The 23877-nt window shown below is 45.9% G+C and overlaps 1 protein-coding gene, 1 long non-coding RNA gene and 1 pseudogene across 2 annotated transcripts; all 3 read right to left on the bottom strand.

The window, feature by feature from the left end:
* Positions 1-1459: 1459 nt before the first annotated feature.
* On the bottom strand, positions 1460-14037 carry LOC120055033 (transmembrane protein 125-like). The gene is made up of 3 exons (XM_039002886.1): positions 13920-14037; positions 12406-13657; positions 1460-3258 (listed from the first exon to the last, which is right to left on the bottom strand). The coding sequence occupies exon 3, from the start codon at positions 2950-2952 to the stop codon at positions 2272-2274; it is 681 nt and encodes a 226-aa protein (XP_038858814.1). The 5' UTR covers positions 2953-3258; positions 12406-13657; positions 13920-14037; the 3' UTR covers positions 1460-2271.
* Positions 14038-14212: 175 nt separating this feature from the next.
* LOC120055034 lies at positions 14213-21721 on the bottom strand. The gene is made up of 3 exons (XR_005477655.1): positions 21613-21721; positions 14350-14466; positions 14213-14266 (listed from the first exon to the last, which is right to left on the bottom strand). It is a non-coding gene; the product is annotated as an uncharacterized LOC120055034 (long non-coding RNA).
* A 575-nt stretch (positions 21722-22296) lies between these two features.
* Positions 22297-23877, bottom strand: part of LOC120054350 — a 28586-nt pseudogene continuing 27005 nt past the window's right edge.

Genomic DNA, 23877 nt, shown 5'->3' with positions numbered 1-23877 from the left:
GAGGAGGGCCTGAGCCTGCTCTGCACTGGGGGGGGGGGGGGGGGGGGGGTCGCTCTCCTCCTTGGGCGTGTCCTCCACTATGGTGGGAAGAGAGGTGCTGGATGTGCCTTTTTGGGTGGGGAGAGTGGGGGTGATGGTGGTGCTGGTGGAGTTTCTCTCTCCTTGATGGTGTGAAAGTCTGTTTCAAACAGCCTAAGGTTACTTTGCACCATGACAGTCCCAGTCTTGTAGAGGTTAACTGTTATCATGGCGCTGTCAGGGTCGTCTGTCTATTTGACTTTCAGCTTCCACCCATTACAGATTCTTTCTTTCTTTATGGATGGGTAGTGAGAGCAGACTGCTGAGCGCCATGCATTTGGTTGGTCAGGGAGAAAGATGAGATTACTCACATTACCGTTTTTGTAGAGATCTGCGAAAAGGGTTTCTGGCCTCCCCTTTAGTAGTTTTTGTTTAAAAGCTTTCCTCCTTGTCATTTTTGGCCTCTGGAGGGTAGAGAATGGACTCAGCGCTGAGGAGGAGTGGAGACATGGTGCCTGTGGGCTCTGCTACTACCGCTGCTCTGTTTTACTGCACCGTTGCCTTGGCAACCGGTTTTGTTTGTCTGCTGCTGTTGCTAGCTAGCTCTAATTTAGCTCAGAAACCGGCAAAAAAAGTGGAAAATCTTCACACCGAAAAAGTTAAGAGTCCGTGCTCCTTTTTGGTTTACTCACTCAGTTTGGTCGTTTGATGTAGTTGTATTAACTCCCCTTGCTAGGTTTGTTCTGGCTGGCTTGTTAGCCTGCTGGCTAGGTTTTTGTGGTGTAGCTAGCTAGCGAGTCAAGACTTCTTAATTTGAGGCGCAAAGTGACTTTTTCTATTCTGATTGAATAGAGTTGTTGTTCGTCACGTCTTGTCTTTAATTATTTTTTAGATTTGAGTGTTTCTCATTCTAAAAACAAAAAAACTGAAATAAATCAGGAGCTCACGTTGAACATGTCTGTAGCTCTTTCTCTCTCTCTCACTGTCTGGCTTCTCTCTCATCACTGTTTGTGGCTGTCGTCTCTCTATCATACGTACACAAACATACCTGGCACCACCTAGAAGGCATGTCCTGCATAGCAGTGCACAGCAGAGACCAAGAACAGTCCCTTGTCAATTAGGGATTGCACGCTGTACTGGCTCATTGCACAGTCACTGCCGATGCTGTGTGTGTGTGTGTGTGTGTGTGTGTGTGTGTGTGTGTGTGAGAGAGAGAGAGAGGGTGGTAAGGGTGAGCCGTACTGGGCGATGCCAGCCCTTTTACGATCCACAGCCTGTCCATTGTCCCAGTGCCCAACCATCAGTACAACAACAATGGCCGCCTCAGTGACCCCTATTGTCTCTGAGCAACAGGCCGCTCACATGCACTGCCTGATAAGGAGGTGCGAGGGCCAGACACACACACACACAAACACACAGCAACTTAAATCCAAGAACAGCATCCAAGCACATAGACGCTTTGTTTAATGAAACCACATTGTACCCTTTAACCATGGCAACAATGCAGGGCGTTCTCCTCAGATTCTTGGTAAGCGTTGCAAAGCAAAGTGAGTGATGACACAGCTTGCTTATGGAGGCCTTTGACCACCCAACACTGCTGTAAACCTGTGACATGAAAAGGTGACAAAATGTGTCATTGATCACTTTGATTAAGTTTGGAGATGCTGGGTACATTATTCTATGATATGATTATTCCTTACAGCAGCTTTTTCACCTGCTGCTTTGTAGTGGATGATATTATTATTATTACATTGGACACATTATGAATCATTATCTCTGCACTGTGTTCAGTGTCCGGTGTCTGTGCAGTCACTGGTATTCTCTTCATTCCACATCATAGAATGGTGCTCTGCTGGGCTCATAAAATGGCCCATGCTTGAACCATAAAAATAGAATGTGTTGACACAGCTCTGTATTCCTCATGCTATTTCATGATCCTGCAAAAGTCCATTGCTGTGGTAATCAACAACTCATTGAACATATAGTGGCTTTCCAAGAAGGCCATTATGCTAAAATGCCATTTTCAAAAGTGATGTCCATTGGTCCCTCCCTGACAGCAAGGTGGATGTGGTCCACATTCAGAACAAACGTGGCCCAGAAACTACAAGGCCACATACCTCAAACCAGAGCTGGCCAATAAGCTCCAACCCTCCCCCAGTGCGCATCTCCCACAGATCAGATCTGGGCCATATGAGTGTCGCAGTCATCTCCTGTCTGGGCTACCTGTCCCATCCCATGTCTCTGGTGGTCAGGTCAGATGAGGTTAGCCAGGCTAGAGGTGGTCTCCCTCCTACCCTGGTCCATGTGTCGTCCAGAGATAGTGAACAGCCCCACAGCCCTGTCCCTAAACCTCTGGCCCGGCCTGGTCCTCTCCAGCAGCATCACCACCCCTGTGTACACCCCTACCCCCACTACCGCTGCCCCCCCTCCAGCTAACAACACCACCCCAGAGATGTACATATCGTTCAGGGCCACGCCCGGCTGGGGCATGTGGTGCTCCAAAGCCAGCTTCAGCAGCACAGCCCCACAGACCACCAGACACAGCCCCGTAATAAGCACCACTAACAGATCCGACAGCCCTCCGCTCTTAAGGATATCGATCCGCCTGCGACTCCGCACACAGTTCATGTCCTGCACGGCCGAGCTCATGAGCTGTTTGAGGAGGACGGCCAGGGCTAAGAGACACAGGGCCATGCCCGCTCCCATGCGCCAGTCACTGGAGAAACTGGTGGTGGTGGAGAGGAGGAGCACGCCACCCAGGCCGCAGCCCAGGATGAGGAGGACCGCCACACAGTAGCACAGCAGAGACTTGGCTGGGTCCCGGAACCACCACAGCTCCACCTGTTCATCCAGAACACTGCGCTGGATCTGAGCAGGGTCGGGACCGGCCAGCTGGCCACCCCGCGACGGAGGGAAGTCCTCCAGCTCTGGCATCCTGATCCTCCCAGCCTGACAGACACGCTCACCAGAGAACTCTACCAGGACACAAGCTATATCACTGGAACTCTCAGTGGAACACCGTTCTTTCTCTCTGGAAACCTTGAGTGGATCTCAATAGAGTCCTCAGTGAATCACAGCAGATGGATTACTGGACACCTCACCGGATCACAGTTCCTTCTCACTTGATTACAGGTCCTCTTGGTGGATCACAGGGCCCATCAGGTAGTCCACTGCACTCTGAGAGGATGTCCTGTCACTGAACCCTCAGAGCTCAGGGACCAAATGCAGCCTGATGGATACCTGGGGAGAGGAGAGACAAGGGACATTAGAGCCACCTGCTGACACGCACGCACGCCCACAAACACACACAGACACATGTACACATGTATACACAGACACACACAGACACGTTGCTGAATATGCCATCTTTAAAGCAGGGCTCTAAACATGAAAGATCCTGCCATATAACAGAGGTATCCTGCAGAGAGAGGCGTTTGAACTGACTCAAAACATAATGCTGAAAATGCAACCTGAAAACCCCTCTCCCTTCTTAGACGTGTGTGTGTGACAGAGACAAATAAAGTGAAATAGAAGTGTGTTTCTATGTTTGAGTGTGTGTTTATTAGATTAGCAGCTGATAGTGGCCTAGCATCTTTATGGTGTACTCCTGTATGTAGATCAGCACCCCGTAGGCTAGTTTAGCCACCTCCTCGTAGGCTAGTTTAGCCACCTCCTCGTAGGCTAGTTTAGCCACCTCCTCGTAGGCTAGTTTAGCCACCTCCTCGTAGGCTAGTTTAGCCACCTCCTCGTAGGCTAGTTTAGCCACCTCCTCGTAGGCTAGTTTAGCCGCCTCCACGTAGGCTAGTTTGGCCACCTCGTAGGCTAGTTTAGCCACCTCCTCGTAGGCTAGTTTAGCCACCTCCTCGTAGGCTAGTTTAGCCACCTCCTCGTAGGCTAATTTAGCCACCTCCTCGTAGGCTAGTTTAGCCACCTCCTCGTAGGCTAGTTTAGCCGCCTCCGCGTAGGCTAGTTTGGCCACCTCGTAGGCTAGTTTAGCCACCTCCTCGTAGGCTAGTTTAGCCACCTCCTCGTAGGCTAGTTTAGCCACCTCCTCGTAGGCTAGTTTAGCCACCTCCTCGTACGCTAGTTTAGCCACCTCCTCGTACGCTAGTTTAGCCACCTCCTCGTAGGCTAGTTTAGCCACCTCCTCGTAGGCTAGTTTAGCCGCCCAGCTCTCGTCCTCTGTGTTGTGTGCCACCTCCTGTTCATTCCCCTGCGAGGTGATATTTCTAAGATGGCAGCGCAACGCTGACTACAGCCCCCCTCAAAACAGGGCTCAAGTATGACTCCTTTTATCAATGGGCTGTCCCTGTAGTCCCAGCGACTCTCAAGGTCAGGGCACAGACAGCTTGTCTTTAAAAGTCTGACAGACCCTTTACTAATCAAAGTCAATAGCGCGAGCCGAGGCACTGAGCGAGGCTAGCACAGAGCACCAGCAGCTCTCTGACAGGAATTACAACTGTCCTCTAACAGACCTGGTCTAGTCTGCTGACACAAACAGAACACTACTAGTGTGTCTGAGCCTCCAAGCAGCAGGTTGAGCTGAGTCCTCATCAACACACAGGGATCATCACACTGAGATATGACACACAGTACAGCTGAGTCATAAGGTGTTCACATTAGGTGTGAAGTGAAGGGATACTAAATAACAGAGTGCATTGTGTATATTGGACTCCCGCCGTTTCAGTTCATAATTATGAGGTGGATGTGTATACGAGGTGTACAGTGTGTGTATGTGGGGGGTACAGTGTTTGTGTTGTTGAGTCACTAATTAAATCCCAGCAGGTTTGGACCTGATGCCACTGACGGGTATAACAGGAATAGAAGGCAGTAATTGAGGTGACATATGAGCTGGATGAAAACAATAGAAACACACACATATATAATTGGCTTTTCTCTCTTATACCAAAACACACATTCTTTTCTCTCTCTCTCACACACACACACACACACACACACACACACACACACACACACACATACACACATACACGTGCTGAGCGATTAACAAAAACATTTTCTGATTATTAAACAACTATTTGATTGACGTTGGTTCAATTACTTGAATTCCCCAACGTAATCCAAACCGAGTCCATTTAGTTTGGTTTTCTTGTGAGCTCAACGTGCCATTTCTCTAGTGAGAAATCCTATCAAGAACGAACTGTGAGATGCTGTAGGGAGTTTTCAATAGGCAAATATTCAACCTAGTTCAGCGCAGAAAACGTGGTAATTACCTACCGGAGTTGGGGAAGCTACTCTGAAAATATAGTTTGCCAAGCTACCAATTACCTCACACTGAAAGACATTAAGCTACCCTTAAGAAAAATATAGTTCACTTAAGAGTTACTTTGACAAAGCAGTTCACTACATCCAAACTACACTACATGGCTAAAAGTATGTGGACACCCCTTCAAATTAGTGGATTCGGCTATTTCAGCCACACCCGTTGCTGACAGGTGTATAAAATCGAGCACACAGCCATGCTATCTCCACAGACAAACACTGGCAGTAGAATTTCCCGTACTGAAGAGCTTAGTGACTTTCAATGTGGCACCGTCATAGGATGCCACCTTTCCAACAAGTCAGTTTGTTAAATTTCTGCCCTGCTAGAGCTGCCCCTGTCAATTGTAAGTGCTGTTATTGTGAAGTGGAAACTTCTAGGAGCAACAACAGCTCAGGAGCGAAGTGGTAGACCACACAAGCTCACAGAACAAGACCGGCGGGTGCTGAAGCGAGCAGCGTGTAAAAATAATTTCTCACTACCGAGTTCCAAACTGCCTCCAGAAACAATGTTAGCACAATAACTTTTAGTCGGAAGCTTCATAAAATGGATTTCCATGGCCGAGCAGCCACATACAAGCCTAAGATCACCATGCGCAATGGCCTGCACAGAGCTCTGATCTCAACCCCATCTAATGCCTTTGGGATGAATTGGAACTCCGACTGCGAGCCAGGCCTAATCGCCCAACATCAGTGCCCGACCTCACTAACGCTCTCATGCTGAATAGAAGCAAGTCCCCACAGCAATGTTCCAACATCTAGTGGAAAGCCTACAGAGAAGAGTGGAGGCTGTTATAGCAGGAAAAGGGGGACCAACTCCATATTAGTGTCCATAATTTTGGAATGAGACATTCAACGAGTACTTTTGATCATGTAGTATATAGCATAGTATCATGTAGATATATAGTATAATGTAGAGACCACTGCAAAATTATCAGTTTCTCTGGTTTTACTATTTATAGGTATGTGTTTGGGTAAAATAAAAATGTTGTTTTCAATGAACTACCTACAACATTTCTTCCAAATTACAACTAAAAATAGTCACTTAGAACATTTATTTGCAAAAAATGACAATTGGTTAAAATAACAAAAAATATGCAGTGTTGTCAGACCTCGAATAATGCAAATAAGATAAGTTTATATTCATTTTTAAACAACACTAATGTTTTAACTTAGGAAGAGTTCAGAAATCAATATTTGGTGGAATAACCCTGATTTTCAATCACAGCTTTCATGCGTCTTGGCATGCTCTCCACCAGTCTTTCAAATTGATGTTGGGTGACTTTATGCCACTCCTGGCGCAAATATTCAAGCAGCTCTGCTTTGTTAAATGGCTTGTGACCATCCATCTTCCTCCTGATCACATTCCAGAGGTTTTCAATGGGGTTCAGGTCTGGAGATTGGGCTGACCATGACAGGGTCTTGATCTGGTGGTCCTTCATCCACACCATGATTGACCTGGCTGTGTGGCATGGAGCATTGTCCTGCTGGAAAAACCAATCCTCAGAGTTGGGGAACATTGTCAGAGCAGACTGAAGCAAGTTTTCTTCCAGGACAACCCTGTACGTGGCTTGATACCAAAGGTGCTTCAACAAAGTTCAGAGTAAACAGTCTGAATACTTACGTAAATGTGATATTTCCTTTTTTTGTTTTTTTATAAATTTTCTAAAATGTAAAAAAAAAAAACCTGTTTTTGCTTTGTCATTATGGGGTATTGTGTGTAGATTGATGAGGGGAAAAAAACGATTTAATCAATTTTAGAATAGGGCTGTAACATAACAAAATTTGAAAAAGTCAAGGGGTCTGAATACTTTCTGAATGCACTGTGTATATATATAAATAAATAAAATTGCATCAATGATTGTTGAAGATGTATTCAATGATCACACTGATGATAGAAATTATGGAAATGTGATGCAGTACATTTTGATGGGTAGTGCAAGTGTACAGCCCAAAACAGTGTAATGTACTGTAAATTACAGTACTGTAGCATATTACTTTCAGCACTTCAAAAGGGCAATTTTGAGACATGCATTTTAGCACTTTTTGCTATTGGATGAACTGGTTGTTAAAACAGCTCAAATCAGAAGATATCCTTATCTTATGTTTTGGTGATAAAACCAATGTACTCTGTCACACCCTGGTCTGTTTCACCTGTCCTGTCTCCACCCCCCTCCATCTTCCCTATTACCCTCAGTGTATTTATACCTGTATTCTCTGTTTGTCTGTTGCCAGTTAGTCTTGTCTTTCCAAGTCAACCAGCGTTTTTCCAAGCTCCTGTTTTTCTAGTCCTCCCGGTTCTAACCTTTTGCCTGCCCTGACACTGAGCCCGCCTGCCTGACCATTCTGCCTGCCTGACCATTCTGCCTGCCCCTGACCTCGAGCAGGCCTGCCTGACACTGAGCCCGCCTGCCTGACCATTCTGCCTGCCCTAACACTGAGCCCGCCTGCCTGACCATTCTGCCTGCCCCTGACCTTGAGCATGCCTGCCGCCCTGTACCGTTTGGACCTGGTTATGAACTCTTGCCTGTCCTCGACCTGCCTCCCTCGTTAAATAAATATCAGAGACTCGAACCATCTGCCTCCTGTGTCTGCATCTGAATCTCGCCTTGTGTCGTTATATACTCATTATATTTCACAGTAACCTTATATTTGGGATCAATGGTTGTGTGGTGAAAGATGTCTACAAACAAAATGAATGCACAAAGTTACAACTGACTAATTCGGCGTTTTGTACAAAAAATTTATCAAATTCACCACATGCTTGTGAAAATAGCTATTAAACACAACTATATTTCAAGTGAAAATTAAAAATGAAAAATTAATTCTTGCTTACTTCACCCATATTTTATTTTTTGCATAAAAAGTAGTGTGTAGTTTCAGTAGTTAGCTACAGCGCAAAACATTTATTAACTACTCAAAACACTACCAATATTTTGAATTTAGCTCAACCACCATCAAGCTACTGCAAAATTCCTAATTGAACTACATGTAGTTCACTACTCCCCAACCCTGTTAAACTACAATGACCAGAATCTATTTAGCCTATTCTTCCTGGAGCTGCACACAGACCGCATGAGAGAGGAATGTACAACACAGCAACAACAGAGATAGACAGACAGTTTGGAACGTATAGCTTTACTAACCGATTGACAGTTGTAGCAGACAGCTCTGCAGCGTGGGCAGCTGTGGCAACCCAATGATCAGGGGCTACCCTTTTCGCTAGCTAAGGCCGGGGAGCTTGGCTCGTTGGGGAGCACAGGGATAATGCTAGATGGTCGTCTGGCTGCTACTGCCTGAGCAGAGATGAGATGACGACCTTAAGAAATGAAATAATTAAATAAAAAAATGTAGTAATATAGTAATGTGAATTCATTATTGTTAATAAGTGCTAAGCAGTAATTGGCAGTCACATCATGGGGCTCATTCATTGCTTTATTCTGTGTTAGAGACAATTGATTGTTCTCAATATTTGGCTTTGGAATTTCAATTCAAAAGCTCAAAAATTATTTCAAGCTCATATTTCATAATTAATTTTTAAAAAACGAATATTTTGTATTTATCGAAACCAAAATTGAAAAACGGGATTATTTGTTTTAAACCGAACCGACTTCAAAAAGCACTAATCGCTCAGCACTAACGCACACGCAGTCTCTCTCATTCTCCTCTCTAGAGGCTTTCTGCCTGCTCTCTTATCAGAGCTGATAGGACCTCTCCTTCACATCACTCAGATACCAGAGGCCTCATCATAAATACCTTCATCATCTGCTCCTCTGTGTGAGCTATTCTCTAGTCTCTCTCTTCTGTATTTAGCAGACAGGCACAGAGGCAGACAATGACTTCCCCCAAACGTCTGCAGCACCTAGCAAGGTTGATGACGGTTATATGCAGAGCAGCATATTTCAGTTATGCAAATTCTCTGTGATAATGATGATGAAATCCCACAGATAATCGTAAACCTTGAGAATCAGTTACTAAGACCTCTTTTTGGTTCAGAGTTTTTGAAAAGGTCTGAAGGTCGGTCTGTTGGTCGACTCGACAGAGGAGCTATGCTTTATGGACACTGTATTCCCTATGTTATTTGGCCCTGCTGAATTCATCCCACCAAGTCATTAGTGTCTCATTTTATGTTGAAGTTCTGTTCTTTTAAAATAGGAATTTGACATTATAATCAGTCTGTAGATCAAGTATTAACGGGTTCACATAACATAATATCCAGTAAAAAATAAACAAAATGGTAGTTGTTTTACTTCTGACAGGAGGAGATGAAAGCCAAGGGAGCCAGACAGTTGCAGAGGCTTTGCTTTGATCTGCAGTCAAACGGCTGAAACGGCTTGTCCCTACTTCCTCTCTGCAGGGTTTGTACCGACACACCACTCCCTCCAATCAGCAGGTGTTTAAAGAGGCCTTTAGTGCTACCAGCAGTACTGAGGGGTCCCTTTAATAATTAATACAGGCCTGAGAGCCCAGGCCAGCCAGCAGGGAAAGAGGAGCAGTCCCCGACAGGATGGAGTTTCATTGGCTTTCAGTAAACTGATGTCACGTTCCTGCACTGGTCCATCAGCACATTCTCATACAGGCCAAGCAGGCATGGAATGGGACGCCTACAGAAAAAAGTCTGGTCGTGTTGAAGTCTCACAGGCAATGAGTTAGCTGACTATGACACAAACGGGGTCCTCGCCGAGGTCCTGTTGTGTGAATGTGTTAACTGAGGCCCTTGGAGAGGATGTGTGGCCAGGAGTTGCCGTGGCAACAGTGCCTCCTCTTCCTGTTCCTGTCAATGGGTGGTCTCCACGGGTGATGAGAGGGGTCAGGGTTGGCACCATCTGTTTTTGCACTGGGCATCAGTGCCAAGCTCCATGGGGGCCGGGAGGCTGGTGCTGCTAGGGGCTGGAGGCAGGCAGGCGTCTGGGGATGAGGCAGGGCTGGATGGAGGCGTGGCGGGTGGAGAGAGAGAGAGAGGTTCTGAATGGTTCATTATTCAGGCAGTGTCTATGTTTCTGTCACAGTCCAGACAGTCAGGGGCCTCGGGACCCTCTCTGTGGCCAGGCACGGTGAGGGGACAATTGGCAGACTCACCAACTCAGTTGGGCTTAATGCTATTTTAATTGTGGACTGTGTGCTTGATAGCAAATACTAATACAACAAGGAAACACGTCTCCCCCCACCTCTCCCTGATGTTGTTTTCAATCTCTCTTCAGCAGGACCTAGTGATGTTGACGGTGATGTCACTACCCCTCTCAGCTTGCACTGACTCCCTGCCGAGACCTCAGACACCTGGCTCTACAGTAGCTTGCCTGCATCAGTCAAAAACTGGATGGAAAGAAGAATAGAATAGATAAGAACAGAATTGAAAAAAGAAACAGAGCACCAACACAACATTATCTAAACCGAGTCTGACATTTTTTTTGCACTTGACTTTTCATTAGCATACAGTATTTTCCTCTCTTGAATGCAGACTGTTTCCTGTCCTTGGTGTGGTTTTGCTGATAGTTTCTCCTATAGCTGCCCCCTCAGATGTACACTCCCCTCTGTAGTGGCCAGCCTGAGCCTGCCTGCCTTTATTGAGCACAGCTCCAATATTAAAACCCTAATCAAATCACCAATTAACATGCGCTCGCGTCCCCCTGCCTCACTCCATTCTGCTGACGACAATAAACATGTTTACCTTTTGTTGTTCGCCATTTTTTTTTTTTTTTAGTATGGGTTCGGAGGCGGCCTTCAACATATTCAAACATCCCTGCTCTGTGAGAAACAGGAGCCTGGGTTCCAGATAGAACCTGGTCCTCACAGGGCTGGGTTCCAGATAGAACCTGATCCTCACAGGGCTGGGTTCCACACTCTCTCTCTCTCTCACCTTCTGTCTCTCTCTCACACGCACCCTCTCTCTTGTGCTCTCTCAAATACATCAAACACATGGTTTCCTGGCATTATTATGAGCCATCCTCCCCTCACCAGCCTCCGCTGACACACACATGCGCTTACTCACACACACACTCACTCACTCCTTCCCTCACTCGCCTTTTAGTTTATTGGTGAGACTATGTTATGTATGTAGATCATGAGATAGCAGGGAACTACAATGGAGAGGTCACTCCTAGATATAGTTATTTACTGTGACACAAGAATATGCTAGATGGATTTTTCACAACATCAGTGACTTTAGTTTTGTATGGTATATACAAGTGGAAATAGCTACAGCAGTGTTTAGAGATTGCGGCCATTAGCAGGAACTAGTTACAGTATAGGAAATCCTGGTTGGCCTGAATAAATTAAAAAAACTGAACAGTTCAGTCCTCTACAAAACCTGTTACACCCATTCTGTCTGGCAATAAAAGTTCATATTTATTCAGCTATTTCAGTCTTTACAGTTTCACCAAAATGTGTCTGAAAATATATGAAACTATAATTGTGTTATTTGCATCATGGATGTAAGAATAGTCAGGAGTATGTTTTTGTTTTTAAATACATTACTGTTTTTTAATGCAATGTTTAATATCTCTTATGGTCAAGGGTCAAGTCAGGCTCGAAAAAATGAATTCAAATTTCAGTCAAACAGGTAATAACCATGATTAAACTTCTGGAAATTAATACCTTTATGAGGGGGTGGACCAAGTAAGTGACCAATTTCCCACTACTAAATGTTGACAAATTCTAAAATTTTGAGCTTCACTGTCCTTTCATGGGAGATATCTATCAAAATATGCTTTGAGTCTTTAAGAAAATACAAAGGGCTATTTGTATTCAATGTGGCAACTGCAGTGAGCTAAACTCTCCAATGTAGCCTACTCTGGCTCTATGGGATGATTGTCTCAACAGTATGGTGACATGGTTACAACAAACATACAGCAACACATTACCTATGGCTGTCATGCGTAACACTGTCATAATGACACGTTATGACAGTCAACTAGGCTATTTATATTCAGCTCAAATATCTTGCTTGATAATACAAATAAGTAGCTAGCCTAGAACCGAACTATAAAAGGTGGAACAATGTCAAGAAAGTTATATAGCCTAGTCACCTTCAGGTGGCTCGGCTTCATCAAATCGAGTGTGTGATCCATGCACTGTCTAGCATTTGTATTCTGTCTATATGCTGTTTACCTGTGCGTGGTGCTGGCACATTCACTGTCGCTATTCATCCCCGAAACGGAACGACTCCACAAATCTTCGTTCCTGCGCCGGGAGGTATTTCCAAATCCAAACCATATGCCGCGCGTTTGGTGCGTGAAAGGACGGTTTGAAACAGTATAGTCTCAATAATCAACATAATCCTGACTAGACTGACTACCTTTCTCCGATGTGGAGCCTCCGATGGTGATTGTGTGTGCCTCTCGCTCTCACTGAACCGTGCGCAGGTCTAGCGGACTTTCCCGGTTGCAGGTGTGGTCACCGCACGCAGAGGCGACGCCGGTTGGGAGGGGAAAGCGCATCCGTAGGCTACAGAGCAGCGCGCGACCTTTCGCTGGCGTCCCATGGGGAAAGCCCGCGCGCCAGCCTTAAATTATAAACACTTCTCATGAAGGGGGTGTGCGCCGTTGGGATAGCACCTAGCAGACAGACAAAATAGATTTTCCCAGTACTTTTTAAAGTCTAGGGAATGATAGGCTTACCGTTTTTGCCACTTCCCATTATTATGGTGATAATAAGAAGGAATATCCTACCAGTTGACAAACAGGTCCCGTAAAAACGCACGCACTCACATTAATAAAACACAAATATGCTAGCCTACTGACAAGCCTATAGGAGTAGACTGTTTTGCATGCACAACAATGTCATTTGTTCTTGTTAATTAATAGTTTGTCATAAAAAAATCCATAATTTCCAGTCTGACACTGCTTTGATTTGACCCTGCCAATAACACCCTCCATTCACTTTTGGAAATTCCAATCTCATTTAAAATATATATATTTATGCTATATTAACACTCAAATATGAATTGCTCTCCTTTTTATTTTCAAGTCCCTAGAAATTGGTTTGGATGGAGGGGTTGGGTGTGGTTATGAGTTGATTTGGAGGGAGGGTAGCTTGGCGGTGGAGGGGGGTCTGAAGGGGGTTATGAGTTGATTTGGAGGGAGGGTAGCTTGGCGGTGGAGGGGGGTCTGAAGGGGGTTATGAGTTGATTTGGAGGGAGGGTAGCTTGGCGGTGGAGGGGGGTCTGAAGGGGGTTATGAGTTGATTTGGAGGGAGGGTAGCTTGGCGGTGGAGGGGGGACTATAAGGGTGTATCTTCATCAGGACCTGGATCTCCTCCCTGAGCCTGTGAATCTCCAGGCACTGCAGCTGAACGATGCGGTCCCCCACCTGGTTCAGACGGAACACCATGTTACTGGGGTTGGCCCTGGGAGACAGCAGCGCTGGGGGCGGAGACAAAGTCAGCTCACTGAGCAGCTACCTTAGATGCGGATAACTTAGAAATATGAGTTTTTCAAGTGACCTAACTAGGAAAAAAACTTAACGATGAAACAGAGAACCTCAAGCACCTCTATGAATATAAACTTCATGAAGGTGAGGTGGTTTTCCCACATGGTAAAAGTTATCCTACAGACTCTTTCCAATGAAAGCTGCAATCAGTTGTCTTTACTGTAAATCAGTCCAGATAAGAGAGAAATAGGTCACCTTTGAGAGTGTTGGTCTGCTTCTTGCCCTGTTTTCTCAGACTCTTGTCGTGGACCTGGGAACGCACCAGACGCAACTCCTGTCTCAGGTCGTTGATCTCTCTGATCAGAGTCGCATTCTCCTGTAGCAATCAATGAATGAATCAATGAATCAACCAATCAGTTAGTCACAGAATAGTACAGAACAAACAGCCTATAGATTTGCGGTGTATAATAAAGTTGTGGTCACTAATTCTAGGACTATTGTGTGCGGCACTCCAACAGTCCTTTATGAAAAGTCTTGTCTGTCACTTGCATGATCTTGACGTTGTCTGCATGGTGAACCACGCCGTCTTTGGCCAGTTTCCTCTTCAGGGAATAAAAACACAAATATAAACACCTGCCATGCACTCAAAGTAAAATGGTATCCCTCTCCCTCACACACTACATACCTTCTGCAGTCCCTTGTGCATCTCCTTGTCGGTGGTGGTGAGTTTGAGCTTCAGCTCAGCGATGTCCAGTTCCTGTTGAGCGTTCTTCTTGTGGAAGGTATCCAGCTCCTGCTCCATCTACAGAGTACAGGAAGCCCATAGCATTGATGTCTATATAGTCCCTCATACAGCTGATCTATAGCACTCATCTAAACCCTGATCCACTCTTATCTATATGGACACAGTAATCATTTCCATCTACATGAAGAGAGAGCTAAAAGTTGGCAGGCGGTTTAAATAAGTATCAATGATGTAGGAAAAGCCTCCCCCTTTTTCCTCCAAACATAACAATGGTCATTATGGCCAAACAGTTCTATTTTTGTTTCATCAGACCAGAGGACATTTCTCCAAGAAGTACGATCTTTGTACCCATGTGCAGTTGCAAACCGTAGTCTGGCTTTTTTATGGCGGTTTTGGAGCAGTGGCTTCTTCCTTGCTGAGCGGCCTTTCATGTTATGTCGATATAGGACTAGTTTTACTGTGGATATAGATATTTTGTAGCTGTTTCCTCCAGCATCTTCACAAGGTCCTTTGCTGTTGTTCTGGGATTGATTTGCACTTTTCGCACCAAAGTAGACAGAAAGCGTCTCCTTCCTGAGCGGTATGACAGCTGCGTGTGTTTATACTTGTGTACTATTGTTTGTACAGATGAACGCGGTACCTTCAGGCATTTGGAAATTGCTCCCAAGGATGAACCAGACTTGTGGAAGTCTCCAAATTTTTTTCTGAGGTCTTGGCTGATTTCTTTGGATTTTCCCATGATGTCAAGCAAAGAGGCACTGAGTTTGAAGGTAGGCCTTGAAATACATCCACAGGTACACCTCCAACTGACTCAAATTATGTCAATTAGCCTATCAGAAGCTTCTAATGCCATGACATAATTTTCTGGAATTTTCCAAGCTGTTTAAAGGCACAGTCAACTTAGTGTATGTAAACTTCTGACCCACTGGAATTGTGATACAGTGAATTATAAGTGAAATAACAATTGTTGGAAAAATTACTTGTGTCATGCACAAAGTAGATGTCCTAAACGACTTGTCAAAACTATAGTTTGTTAACAAGAAATTTGTGGAGTGGTTGAAAAACGAGTTTTAATGACTCCAACCTAAGTGTATGTAAACTTCCGACTTCAACTGTACCTACTCAAGAGACATTTCAGCAATGGTTAACGAATTCAACAATCCACAGCTTCCAATTGGCTCATTCCTCCCCCCTCCTTTTCTCTGTAAATATTCCCCAGGTCGTTGCTGTAAATGAGAATGTGTTCTCAGTCAACTTACCTGGTAAAATAAGGGTTAAATATTTCAAAAAATAAACTATCCCCCTCTCTTTTTTCGCATAAGGTTACATGTTGACATGTTGTGACCCTGCATAAACAAAGCATGAACAAAGAATGGGGCTGTTAGCGCAATTGATTTGCGATGTTATATCCCTCCAAAGAGCATGTCCATATTTTAACGTGTTCTGAGGGAGGAGACAACCATTTTCAACATCTTCTAACTCTGTCTCTTAGGCTGCGGTCCAAACACTTAAAAGACACACCCTCCTCCACTTACCCTTGCCTTATGCCCTTGGGGGAATCCCTGTCGCCATCTTGGAGGGCGGTCCATTTAAAAATCATTCCTTCCTCCCTCGCCCCTTGCCCTGCAAGTGTATATTCGTCAGACGTCATGATACGTCATCAGAGGTGTCCACCTAATTTGAGGGCTAAGGGGATAGGGTGTGTCTTTTAAGTGAAACACTGTGCACACACTGTATATAGACTTTTTCTATTGTGTTATTGACTGTACGTTTGTTTATTCCATGTGTAACTCTGTGTTGTTGTTTGTGTCGCACTGCTTTACTTTATCTTGGCCAGGACGCAGTTGTAAATGAGAACTTGTTCTCAAACTGGCCTACCTGGTTAAATAAAGGTGAAATAAACAAAATAAAATAAAGCGTTTGGACCACAGCCTTAGTGTGCAGAGGGACACTTAGGGAACTATTCAATCCGGATCGTGGAAATGCAGCTCTACAGCGTTATTGAAATGTAAAGGCAACGTTCCCACGTCAGCAGAGACTGCATTCATGGTAAACGCTGCAGATGTCGGCTCAATAGGAAATGACCTTGACATTTCTACCGTGCTCTATGTAATGCTTCAGCCATACAGACTGAATAGAGACAATAATTGATAACTGTCTTTAATGTGTAAATGTCACAGATGCTATCTATGAAAAGATTACACCCCCTTCCCCCCCTCCCTTCCTCTACACTCACACACACATTCACCCACCCTCAAGATAAAACGCTTTTAAATAGCTAATTGGACAGAGAGTAAATTATAACAAAATGGCCCCGCATCAAAAGAGGAGGCCCCAGTTCAGTTCAAACACAGATCCATCCTCCTATCCTTTCTCTTCATGAATAAAGATTCACACTCAGCAGAGTAGCCGTGGCAACTGTTGTTCTAACGCTCGTCGTCACTAACGATGATACATTTGAACATTAAAGATGCCTCCCAGAAGTTAAGCTTGAACATTAGATTTGGTTCACTAACTAGCTTGTATTGTTGAACTATGGAAGTGACATTTTATATTCAATTTCATGGGATATTAAAGTTGGAAGAGGATTATGAATGTAATTGAACTGGTCAAATAACTCAAGCCAAAGACTATAAAGAGAATGGGTTGATTTCATGGCTTATTTAAACAACCTAACAAACCTGTTACATGGCAACATTGCATCATGCCATGTTATATTCTCTGAGTTATTACATGGCAGTTAAATGATTGTCTAGTCAGTCAGTGTAAAGTTGGACAAAGCTTCCTGCCATCCAGGACCTCTACACCAGGCGGTGTCAGAAGAAGGCCCTAAAAAGTGTCAAAGACTCCAGCCACCCTAGTCATAGACCGTTCTCTCTGCTACCGCACGGCAAGCGGTACCGAAGCGCCAAGTCTAGGTCCAAGAGGCTTCTAAACAGTTCCTACCCCCAAACCATAAGACTACTGAACACCTAATCAAATGGCAACCCAGACTATTTGCATTGCCCCCCCCCCCCTTTTTTACACCGCTGCTACTCTCTGTTGTTATCATCTATGTATAGTCACTTTAATAACTCTACCTACATGTCCCTGTGCCCAAGAACACAAAGGCAACCTACCTAAATGACTACAGACCTGTAGCACTCACGTCCGTAGCCATGAAGTGCTTTGAAAGGCTGGTAATGGCTCACATCAACACCATTATCCCAGAAACCCTAGACCCACTCCAATTTGCATACCGCCCAAACAGATCCACAGATGATGCAATCTCTATTGCACTCCACACTGCCCTTTCCCACCTGGACAAAAGGAACACCTATGTGAGAATGCTGTTCATTGACTACAGCTCAGCGTTCAACACCATAGTACCCTCAAAGCTCAAACCCTCAAAGATCCTGGGACTAAACACCTCCCTCTGCAACTGGATCCAGGACTTCCTGACAGGCCGCCCCCATGTGGTGAGGGTAGGTAGCAACACATCTGCCACGCTGATCCTCAACACTGGAGCTCCCCAGGGGTGCGTGCTCAGTCCCCTCCCGTACTCCCTGTTCACCCACGACTGCATGGCCAGGCACAACTCCAACACCATCATTAAGTTTGCTGACGACACAACAGTGGTAGGCCTGATCACCGACAACGACGAGACAGCGTATAGGGAGGAGGTCAGAGACCTGGCCGGGTGGTGCCAGAATAACAACCTATCCCTCAACATAACCAAGATTAAGGAGATGATTGTGGACTACAGGAAAAGGAGCACCGAGCACGTCCCCATTCTCATCGACGGGGCTGTAGTGGAGCAGGTTGAGAGCTTCAAGTTCCTTGGTGTCCACATCAACAACAAACTAGATTGGTCCAAACACACCAAGACAGTCGTGAAGAGGGCACGACAAACCCTATTCCCCCTCAGGAAACTAAAATGATTTGGCATGGGTCCTGAGATCCTCAAAAGGTTCTACAGCTGCAACATCGAGAGCATCCTGACTGGTTGCATCACTGCCTGGTACGGCAATTGCTCGGCCTCCGACCGCAAGGCACTTCATAGGGTAGTGCGTACGGCCCAGTACATCACTGGGGCAAAGCTGCCTGCCATCCAGGTCCTCTACACCAGGCGGTGTCAGAGGAAGGCCCTAAAAATTGTCAAAGACCCCATCCACCCCAGTCATAGACTGTTCTCTCTACTACCGCATGGCAAGCGGTACCGGAGCACCAAGTCTAGGTCCAAGAGGCTTCTCAACAGTTTTTACCCCCAAGCCATAAGACTCCTGAACAGGTAACCAAATGGTTACCCGGACTATTTGCATTGTGTGCCCCCCCCCAACCCCTCTTTTACGCTGCTGCTACTCTCTGTTTATCTTATATGCATAGTCACTTTAACTATACATTTATGTACATACTACCTAAATTGGCCCGACCAACCAGTGCTCCCGCACATTGGCTAACTGGGCTATCTGCATTGTGTCCCACCACCCGCCAACTCCTCTTTTTACGCTTCTGCTACTCTCTGTTCATCATATATGCATAGTCACTTTAACGATACCTACATGTACATACTACCTCAATAAGCCTGACTAACAGGTGTCTGTATATAGCCTTGCTGTTCTCTCTATTACCGCATGGCAAGCGGTACCGGAGCACCAAGTCTAGGTCCAAGAGGCTTCTCAACAGTTTTTACCCCCAAGCCATAAGACTCCTGAACAGGTAACCAAATGGTTACCCGGACTATTTGCATTGTGTGCCCCCCCCCCAACCCCTCTTTTACGCTGCTGCTACTCTCTGTTTATCTTATATGCATAGTCACTTTAACTATACATTTATGTACATACTACCTAAATTGGCCCGACCAACCAGTGCTCCCGCACATTGGCTAACTGGGCTATCTGCATTGTGTCCCACCACCCGCCAACTCCTCTTTTTACGCTTCTGCTACTCTCTGTTCATCATATATGCATAGTCACTTTAACGATACCTACATGTACATACTACCTCAATAAGCCTGACTAACAGGTGTCTGTATATAGCCTTGCTGTTCTCTCTATTACCGCATGGCAAGCGGTACCGGAGCACCAAGTCTAGGTCCAAGAGGCTTCTCAACAGTTTTTACCCCAAGCCATAAGACTCCTGAACAGGTAACCAAATGGTTACCCGGACTATTTGCATTGTGTGCCCCCCCCCCAACCCCTCTTTTACGCTGCTGCTACTCTCTGTTTATCTTATATGCATAGTCACTTTAACTATACATTTATGTACATACTACCTAAATTGGCCCGACCAACCAGTGCTCCCGCACATTGGCTAACTGGGCTATCTGCATTGTGTCCCACCACCCGCCAACTCCTCTTTTTACGCTTCTGCTACTCTCTGTTCATCATATATGCATAGTCACTTTAACGATACCTACATGTACATACTACCTCAATAAGCTTGACTAACCAGTGTCTGTATATAGCCTTGCTACTCTTTTTTCAAATGTCTTTGTACTGTTGTTTTATTTCTTTACACACACACACACACACACACACACACACACACACACACACACACACACACACACACACACACACACACACACACACACACACACACACACACACACACACACACACACACACACACACACCTTTTTGTCTTTTCTTTTTTCTCGCACTATTGGTTAGAGCCTGTAAGTAAGCATTTCACTGTAAGGTATACACCTGTTGTATTCGGCGCACGTGACAAATAAACTTTGATTTGATGTACATATTACCTCAACTAACCGGTGCCCCCGCACATTGACTCTGTACCCTGTATATAGTATCGCTATTGTTATTTTACTGCTGCTCTTTAATTACTTGTTACTTTTATTTCTTATTCTTATCTGTATTTTTTTCATCTGCATTGTTGGTTAGGGGCTCTAAGTAAGCATTTCACTGTAAGGTGTTGTATTCGGCGCATGTGACTAATAAAAATGTTATTTGATTTTTTGATCTGAGGCCTGTTTGTCTTGTCTTGCCAACTTCTATGGTTGTTGCGTGACAAAGACCACATGAGTTGGCAAGACAGCACAACATATCTGTGATCAACAGGCTAAGGTCTTGTTCCTGTTCCTGTGTAAGAGAAACACATCCATGATCTGATCTGAGGCCTGTTTGTCTTGTCTTGTCCTTTATCCATGTGTAGGAGAAATGCATAAACGACCTGAAAAAGAAGAACCACGAGCTGGAGAAATGTAAGTTTGTTCTGGACTACAAGATCAAAGAACTGAAGAAACAGATCGAGCCCAGAGAGAACCACATCAAGGAGATGAAAGAGCAGACCCATGAGGTAAAACTTCCTCCTCCTGTATCAGTTCTTTAACTGGTTAAGTGGCCATGATGGTTTGAGGCCAGATTGGACATTTTTACCAGGACACCGGGGTTAACACCCCTACTCTAAAGAGTGGACATTTTTGCCATGGGATCTTTAGTGACCACAGAGAGTCAGAACATGCGTTTAACGTGCCATCCGAAAGACGGCACCTTGCAACAGGGCAATGTCCCCAATCACTGCCCTGGGGCAATGGGCAAAAAAAAAAAATTTGACCAGAGGAAAGAGTGCCTCCTACTGGCCCTCCAACACCACTTCCAGCAGCATCTGGTCTCCCATCCAGGACCAACCCTGATTAGCTTCAGAGGCAAGTCAGCAGTGGGATGCAGTGTGGTATGCGTACGTGAGTTTGTGTTCGCAGAGCAAGTGTCTGAGTCGGTGCCTGAAACGGTGGCCTGCTCCACCACATGTTGATGCAGTGGGATTATTCATTATTGGACCTTCACACTCAAGGTTCAGTGCTGTGAGAAGGGGAGGAGTCTCACAGTCTCAAAGTCACCTTGTCTGGTGTGATGCATGGGACTGGGACTGGGACTCAGGATAATGGATGTATGGGGGAGAACAGCTTTTACGGACAATATATAATAGTGTATAAATTGATTGTGTTCGATTATGAGAGAAGAACATTTGAACAAAGTCAACTACATTCATAAACAGTAGAGGTCCATCAATAAAACTGACTTTTTTCCTTCCTTAGTGTTTCAACAGTTTCAATGGCATCCAGTCAAGTAACCGTCCATGTTTCTGCATACCATGGAGGAAAACCTATCATTCCTGCCTGGCTCCTTTTGGAACAAACCTAACCCTCTCCATGCCATGGCATCTGGCTGTACCCCCTCAGCCCAGCAGCAACCCTCTCACCTTATCCTGGATGGTGTCATCCCTCTCCTGGATCTCTTTCTTCAGGGCCAGGATGTCTTTCTCCACGCTCCTGTCGTCTATATTCTTCTGCAGGCTGCTGAACTGCAGTGTGTGTGCGTGGGTGTGTGTGCGTGGGTGTGTGTGTGTGTGTGTGTGGGGGAGGGAGGGAGGGAGGGAGGGAGGGAGGGAGGGAGGGAGGGGGTAGACGGGGCAGGGAGAGGAGAAAAATGTCATCAGTCACCATCGTCATAACTCATTGTGACTTACACAATGGTCAAATTCTTTATAGCTTCCCATAACCAACAATAAAACCTCCACATGCAGTACCATATTGGATAGTAAAAACAGCCTAACCTGATCTAGGGAGAAAGGGAAGGAGACAAAAAAAATCTGAGAAGACAAGAAAAGACAGCCGACAGACAGAATGGGGCCATAGGACTGCAGAATCTACACACAGGATCGGACTTAACATCCTCCCTGTGATATTGAGTGAGCAAGCGGAGGGAGCACATTAGAGCCTAACTATGGACACATGGACAGGCCCTGCTCGCCGTCAGCAGGCCGTATGCTGCGTCTGATTGGCTGTAATTATGATGTACCACTGTGATGAGAGGGCAGGCAGGCAGGATCTAGGTGGGAGAGGGTTGGATAGGGAGTGTGTGAAGGATGGCAGTTGGAGGGAGACTAGCGGGGAATCTTGCGTCCTCTCCTCTCTGTCCTCTCCTCTCCCCCGTCCCTCTCCCCCCCGTCCTCTCCCTCCCGTCCTCTCCCTCCCGTCCTCTTCTCTCCATCCTCTTCACACTTCCATATCAAAATGTCTGAGGAAAATGAGGAGAGCATTGGAGAATATCTGAGGAGAGGAACCTCTGATCTTCTCCTCCAATGCTCTCCTCGTATCCCACTTATGTTGTGAGAAGAAGGCAGGGAGAGGACAAAAGGAATCAAGGAAACTTTTGAGAGCTTGTGATGGTGGAGGGAGGTGTGGGGGTGAGAAGATGATGTCTCTATCTTCTTCTTCATGATGCCGGTGTCTCCCTTCATGCGCATGTTGGTCTCCCTCTCGTCCTTCAACCACCTCTCATAGCAGATCCTGATGTCCTGGATCTCCCTGTCTCCATCCTCCTCCATCTGCTTCCTGCTCTCCTCAAACTCCCTCCCCTTGATACGAGACTCCTCCTGATACTACAGAGGGAGGGGAGGGAAATAAGTCAAGACAGAGTTTAAAGTTGGAGAGATACAGAAAGAAGGAGGGAGAGGGGGAGGAGGGAGATATACAGAAAGAAGGAGGGAGAGGAGGAGGAGGGAGAGATACAGAAAGAAGGAAAGAGAGGGGGAGGAGGGAGATATACAGAAAGAAAGAGGGAGAGGGGGAGGAGGGAGAGATACAGAAAGAAGGAGGGAGAGGGAGAGGAGAAGAGATACAGAAAGAAGGAGGGAGAGGGAGAGGAGAAGAGATACAGAAAGAGGGAGGGAGAGGGGGAGGAGAAGAGATACAGAAAGAAGGAGGGAGAGGGGGAGGAGAAGAGATACAGAAAGAAAGAGGGAGGGAGAGGAGGGAGAGATACAGAAAGAAAGAGGGAGGGAGAGGGGGAGGAGGGAGAGATACAGAAAGAAAGAGGGAGGGAGAGGGGGAGGAGGGAGAGATACAGAAAGAAAGAGGGAGGGAGAGGGGGAGGAGGGAGAGATACAGAAAGAAAGAGGGAGGGAGAGGGGGAGGAGGGAGAGATACAGAAAGAAAGAGGGAGGGAGAGGGGGAGGAGAAGAGATACAGAAAGAAAGAGGGAGGGAGAGGGGGAGGAGAAGAGATACAGAAAGAAGGAGGGAGAGGGGGAGGAGAAGAGATACAGAAAGAAGGAGGGAGAGGGGGAGGAGAAGAGATACAGAAAGAAGGAGGGAGAGGGGGAGGAGAAAGAGATAGAGAAAGAAAGAGGGAGGGAGAGGGGGAGAGATACAGAAAGAAGAAGGGAGAGGGGGAGGAGAAGAGATACAGAAAGAAGGAGGGAGAGGGGGAGGAGGGAGAGATACAGAAAGAAGGAGGGAGAGGGGGAGGAGGGAGAGATACAGAAAGAAGGAGGGAGAGGGGGAGGAGAAGAGATACAGAAAGAAGGAGGGGGAGGGGGAGGAGGGAGAGATACAGAAAGAGAGAGGGGGAGGAGAAGAGATACAGAAAGAAGGAGGGAGAAGGGGAGGAGGGAGAGATACAGAAAGAAGGAGGGAGAGCGGGAGGAGGGAGAGATACAGAAAGAAGGAGGGAGGAAGAGGGGG

The sequence above is a fragment of the Salvelinus namaycush genome, chromosome 10 (assembly GCF_016432855.1).
Source record: "Salvelinus namaycush isolate Seneca chromosome 10, SaNama_1.0, whole genome shotgun sequence".
NCBI lineage: Eukaryota > Metazoa > Chordata > Actinopteri > Salmoniformes > Salmonidae > Salvelinus > Salvelinus namaycush.
This window is presented reverse-complemented; position numbering and strand designations above follow the sequence as displayed.